Below are 6,820 nucleotides of genomic sequence, written 5' to 3'. Positions count from 1 at the left end.
TCGAATTATCAAATGGGATATAACTGCTTTAACATAAAGGTATAAAATTATCGAATAGCCTAGACATACGAGTTTACAATAAGTAGGCTATAAACCCTACGGGACATGACATCGGCACACTGATAAGGTGCATCACGTAACAGTTTTTTTGTGTAGGTCTAGTGTGTAATGTTTTTATTTTGCTTCTTTATTTGGTTATACTTGTTGGCGTTGATATTTATGATATAAGATAGTAAGATCTAAAGGAATTGTCAGATGTAATAATAATAATAATAATAATAATAATAATAATAATAATAATAATAATAATAATAATATAATATAATTGATATTATTTTGTAGTACCACTAATAATACAATTTTTCTGAATAAACTCTATTTTAAGCAGCTATTTTGAGGTCCCTGTGTGCATGAACAAGCGCTTTTTAACGACTAGGAAAAGGCGCTATATAAAGACCATTATTATTATATTATAATACTATAATGATGATGATGATACAACGATGATGATTATGAAGATGATGATGGTACAACGTCTATATTAAAGCCGTTAAGTTATTATTATTATTTTTTTTGTAGGAACAATCTTATCTTGGAAGGCAACAACCCAAACCTTGTATCTATTGGGATGTACGCTTAGCCCCTTTTATTTCGTTACTTTCGATTCTGCATTTGTGTTGGTGGATCTGTCTCTTATACACATCTTATATATATATATATCAGTTTTAAGAGGGTATAGGGGCATGGCGAGAGGGGAGCGCACATGCTTTGTTCAATCACGGATACTATTGAGCTACAGAGAGAACACTTTTTTTTATGGAAGCCAGTTTAGCAGTACCGTTTTTTAACAAAATATTTGACAACAAAATGTATTTCATTTATATTGCAGGAACATTTTGTTTGAATGAACACAGCGAAGATATTATCACAAACCCAACGGCAGTGTACTGTACCAAAAACCCATGCATGAATGGAACATGTTTTGTTGTATCTTGTAAGTCATTATTATTTTATAATACTACTACTAATAATAATAAATATTTCTATTTTTTCTATATTTATTATTATTATTATTATTATTATTATCATCATCGTCATTATCATCATCATTATTATTATTATTATTATTATTATTATTATTATTATTATCATCATTATTATTATTAATATTATTATTATTATCATTATTATTAATATTATTATTATCAATATTATTACTATTATTATGATTATTATTATCATTATTTATTATTATTATTCTAAACCCAATTTAAATTTGTAGGCTCACTTGAAAATAGGAACGGTTGTCTTTGAAATTTACTATGGCAAATATACGAACCCGAAGATAGATTTAATATAAACATTGCCTATTGTAATAGTGGAATTCAATGCCAGGTCATACATGTAAAAAATATGTCGTGAAATTTGATATCAATGAGCCACTAAAATCCATTGTAAATATCTGTTTTGAATTCATCAATTATGTTTTAAAGTTTGTTTTCAATATTACGTCTGTTTCATCACACTGAAAATTTAAACAAAAGAAATTAAACGGTCTCAATTAAGATCCGTGGGCGATCAACAAGGTTATGAATATTTAATAGTTTAAGCTCAGTTTTCATAGAATCGTTCACTCCATCGGCGACAGTCGTCGGGAAGGTTGAACTTGGTTAAAGTTTACCGATTGCGTTGCAGACGAATCGGGGTGCCTTCCCGATTGCGTCAGGGCAGCTAGCAATGCATTCTGATTCGCCCGACAACTATAGGCGACTGTCACCGATAGGGTGAGCGATTCTATGGAAACCGAGCTTCACCAAGCACTTAGTTGCATCTTATTAGTCAACGATCGAAATTCAAATGAAGATTAGCAGGTTGATAATGTCCTTTTTCCACAGATTTATATATATTTGAGTTATTTATTGCACATTCAAAAAACATACAATAGCAGTCAAAAAAATTACTGAAAACGTTATATTTAGGCTACATACAATTGCATAAATTGTTAAATAATTTTAAAAATCGCATGTTACAAAATAAATAAAAACAAGCGCACACACACAAAATATAGTCATGATCAAAAATTATTAAAAATATTTTCTTATCACAGTATTCAATATTTGATTAAAAAATTTAAATGAAATTGAAAATTGCACAAAGTGCAAAACATTTAAACATCAAAAGGTATGAGGAAAAGACAATAGTTAGAAAAGGTTGCTGTGATTGATAGATTAAGATCAAATCTACCAGCTTAAAGGCCTGTTTACACTTCAACGATAACGATAACGATAAAAATGCTAAAAAGCGATTGTTCATATAGAAAACAAAAGAAATAAGAGAAGTTTTTACACTAGGACGATTCTATAACTATTTATCGTGTATGCAATAACAAAATATTTTAACAAATCAAATCAGATGACGTCATAATTATGGACAAACGATAAAATCGTTGCTACTACGACGATTTTAACGTTTTCCCATTTCTTTTATTTTCTATTTGAAAAATTGCTTTTTAGCTTTTTTATCGTTATCGTTATCATTGAAATATAAAGAGGCCTTAATACTGTATGTTAATTTATTTTTGTTATTTATATATAAAACCAAGGTCTTAACTCTGTTACGTGAAATTTTATGTTTCTTGTAACTTTCGATTGTCTTGTGGCAATGGAAAACAAATTTCTAAAGCAATTTTGGACCAATAAAAATTTTGTTATCTTAACATTGTATAATCTTTTATTTTCTTTATTTAAATTTTTACCTTGTATGTATCTATATTGTGCATGTTTTTAAGTCATGTTTGTGTATCTGCCATATATAAAACCATGGTTTTAACTACTATACGTAATATTTTATTTTTCGATTGCCTTGTGCGAATGGAAAACAATTTTTTCAAAGCAAGTTTGGACCAATAAAAATTATGTTATCTTATTTTTTTTATTATCTTATTAAGAGTTCCAAGTTACAGTTAAATTGTTCAGTTGTGACAGTCTAATAAAGTTCATTAAGGATATTGATTATGGACGGGATTGCCCAGTTCTTGTATCTTTTGGTTTTGGGAATTTGTCCTTTGAGCTTTCTTGCATTTCTAAGAGAACAGTTTGAGGCAATTTGCCTGCGAGGTACCATAGGGAAGTAACGTTCAGAATTGTACAACCATTTTTGAAAAAGTTGTTAAGAGGTTTGTCCTCCTTTAAATTCCGCTAAAGATGCGGCACACCGTCACTCCATCGTTATTGGTAACGCAAATGAAAATGTGTGTAAAGATTCTTGAGTGTATTTTAAGAGAACGATATTAGCCTTTTGATTAGTCCCGCCCCATTTTTAATACACTCTCTTCCACGATTTCTTTTTTGAGAGCAACTAATCTATTTCAACGTTTTAATGGAAATAGAAACAGTTTCCAAAAGGATGATTCGTGAATGAAGTTAGGTGGATGGCAACTGAGGAGGATTGAGTGGATTATAAGGCCATCATATCAACACAATTGAATACCAGGGTTGCGGTTGGCGCAGCTTTTTAAGCTGGTACTCTCACCCTCATGGTCAGGGGTTCGAGCCCTCACTGTTTAAGTCGCTTGTGTCCTTGACCAGGACACTTTGTCTACGTTTTTCTCTCTCTACCCATGGGTATAAATAGGTACCGGCATGTCGGGAAGGTATACAGACTCGCTGTGAGGAGCAGTGGTGATCCCTTGACAGCATTGCTGAACGCCAACGCCCATGTTATTTCACACTGATTCGATTTTCTGAACGGTTCGGTAGGCTTTCCGATCCGAATATTCGTTTTTTCGGTGTGAATGAGGCTTTATGCATTTTTATTCTGTTCACAGTACCTGGAACCAATGAAAACTCCGAGGTAGAATGTGCTGGGAAATCGTGTTTCAAATATGTGTTTGAGAATTTTACCAGGGACAAAGCTTCTATAAAGTGCAAATCGATGGGTGGTGAATTGGCAAGCTTCGAAACTTCTGATAAACTTGAATTTCTAAAGAAGTCAACACGCAATGGTGAACTATGGCATCGTAAGTAGTATTCTGTTTTTTTTTCTCTTTAGCACAACCGTGAACGCCTACGACGTCATCGTATTTTATACCCGCTTTAGCGTAGGTTTAATGAAAATGGCATTGATATTCTACGAAATGCCCATTCACTTATTTTTATTGAAATAAAGTTAACTATATTAAATTTGAAGTAGTAAAAGCTTCGAATTATATATAATTTCAAAAATCAATTAAATACACTTGTTAATCAACAATTCATTTACTTATCATTAATATTTTTTCATTATTAGTGATTATTCGTATAATTTGTATTGATTTCCTTTAATTAACTTTTTTCCTGGGTTTTAAATGATTGGTTATGGGATTGTTTCATCATAATCTACTAATATACTCGTTCACTATTAGTTCATTCTGGTTTATTCAAAACAAGATGTCGTGTTATGATGTAATTACCTGATTCAGTGTACACAATGTATGTAGCCTATGTAGCTTGGTAACAATGAAGAGATAGAGTACCGTAAATTAACTTGCACATGGTGTATAATTATGATACAATATGAAAAAATATATTAATAGGCCTATATCGATTAACTGATTTATTGGTTGATCAGTCAATGAACTTATTTATTGATTAATTGACTGTCTGACTGACTGGCTGATTGACTTATACATTTTTGATTGATAACCGTATACTCTACCTCTTCATGCCCTATAGGCCAGATAGGAGGAAATACACAATCTAAAAATATTGTGCTTTGTAACGTATACATAGGCCCTACACAATAGTAGTAAAATTCCCGAGTCTTTAGAAGTAGGATAGAGGAAGCGAAAAATACACCTTGCAGGGGTGGATTTAGGGGAGGGGGATGACCGGCCCACCCCTTCCCTCCTTTTGGAAGGGAAAAAAACAAAAATAAAAGAAAAAATGAAAAAGAAAAAAGTGATCGCTAATAACGCATCAGAGGTTATTTCCGGGTGTCTAGAACACACAAATTTCGCAGGGGCATGCCCCCGGACCCCCTAGTGCAGAGTTTTCTCGATCGGCCCCATTTTGGCCCCCCCTTTTGGACATCTCTGGATCCGCCCCTGTATAGAGTACATAGAGAGGCTAGATTAGGATTTTTTTAAAATATTGCAATACAATCATGATAATATTATCTGAAGGAGAACTTTCGATTGAATAGATAATGTGAAACAGAGAAGCTGAAAAATAAACTTTATTTTTGGTAGTGTATAAGCCATTATTATTATTCATTATTATCAGTATATTTTGGGTTCATTTATTTATGTATTCATTACCAATATTCTCATAACTTTATTATGGTAACCCCAGGCATGTGGAAATAATAGTCTACAGTAAGACATGACAAAGGTACATAGAAAATTGAGACTAAATGAAGCCGTACTTTATTGATGATGTTACCAATATAACCATTATGTTTGAACATGCATCTGTGTATTAAAAATTAATTTGGATATGCCATTGTAAATCTATAATTATATTCATGAAGCAATTTCGACTAATGTCTGTGATTTAATAGGCTGTAGAATACACGAAAATGGTTCATGCTTTTGCCATTAATTGAAAATGAAATCGGTATAATATTTAAACGCAATATCATCAATGAATCAAGGAATATCTATTGTCGACAATACATCATAATTCAGTCAAAATTTGGGGCGCTTAAACAGTGGGTTAAATATATAAAAATAAAAATTTAAAATATATTCAGTATTATATTAAGACATTAACTATATAAAACAACAAAAAAAAGAGTAATGTATAAAACAAATTAGGAATACCTGTAAAAAGTCGATTATTGCGAGAATCAAACATGACATTTAATAATAATAATAATAATAATAATAATGATAATAAGGATAATAATTCTGATAATCATTTTGCTTATTGTCATACCTTCCACTATCACCATCATCTTCCTCATCATTATCTCTATTATTATCATTCTGCTTGCATGATAACATTATCATGTAAAAATGTAAATACAAATGTATTCGAAGTCGGTCATAGTTGAACAAAGACTTTTAAGGCTCGGTATCCGACTCGCCCACCATAGTTGTTACATTTTTTAATACGGTACATAACCTATTTTCTAGAAATATAATAAAAGTAGACCTAATTAGTTGGCCTATATAACTTGGTCAACTAACAGTAAAATACTTTTTTAGCTTAAAAATTGGGTTCATTTTATTTAACCGTGTGTTCTGATTCCCTCTTAATAGAGAATTTTTCGGCCGAATTCTGGACTAGTGGTAAACGAAGTTCTAATGAGGTATGGAGTTGGGGCTCAAAACCCATTAATTCGACATTAACGTTGAATATAAGACAATCGGGAGAAGAGCCTCGTGAAGCTTGTCTCCAGGTGGCTGCTGATCTTGAAACGAGTGAGGGTCTGAAATGGATTCCGGAAAACTGTGCACTAGAATCCTACTACATTTGTGAAATAGACAGGAGTATAATACTTCAAGGTATGTTAATACTCAATATATAGGCCTACATATATGAAAATTCTAAAGCCTCTTGCGGTAAGCGGCTTTACGCATACATTTTAAACGTTAAAGAAGAGGAATCTGTGAGTGCAAAAAAGAAAATTGTCCCAACCGGGGTTCGGACCCAGGAACACAAATAATATATAAATCAAAAGGAAAATAATACAATGCTCAAATACATAGGAACATGCTGTTATAAATCGCATCAAGCATATTTGGCTATTATTATTATTATTATTATTATTATTATTATTATTATTATTATTATTATTATTATTATTATTATTATTATTATTATTATTATTATTATTA

At 31.4% G+C, this 6,820-nt stretch overlaps 1 protein-coding gene across 1 annotated transcript in view; it reads left to right on the top strand.

Moving 5' to 3' along the window:
* Positions 1–764: 764 nt before the first annotated feature.
* Positions 765–6,820, top strand: part of LOC117109681 — a 9,458-nt gene continuing 3,402 nt past the window's right edge. The window contains exons 1-3 of the mRNA XM_033252059.1: positions 765–994; positions 3,827–4,018; positions 6,242–6,487. Coding sequence (XP_033107950.1) covers positions 817–994; positions 3,827–4,018; positions 6,242–6,487 — 616 coding nt within the window. The 5' untranslated portion in view covers positions 765–816. The remainder of the gene's footprint in view (positions 995–3,826; positions 4,019–6,241; positions 6,488–6,820) is intronic.

The sequence above is a fragment of the Anneissia japonica genome, unplaced genomic scaffold (assembly GCF_011630105.1).
Source record: "Anneissia japonica isolate Jap-2015-1 unplaced genomic scaffold, ASM1163010v1 scaffold287772_len198928_cov201, whole genome shotgun sequence".
Taxonomy (NCBI): domain Eukaryota; kingdom Metazoa; phylum Echinodermata; class Crinoidea; order Comatulida; family Comatulidae; genus Anneissia; species Anneissia japonica.
Note: the sequence above shows the minus strand (reverse complement) of the source record. Positions and strands in the feature narration are given on the sequence as shown.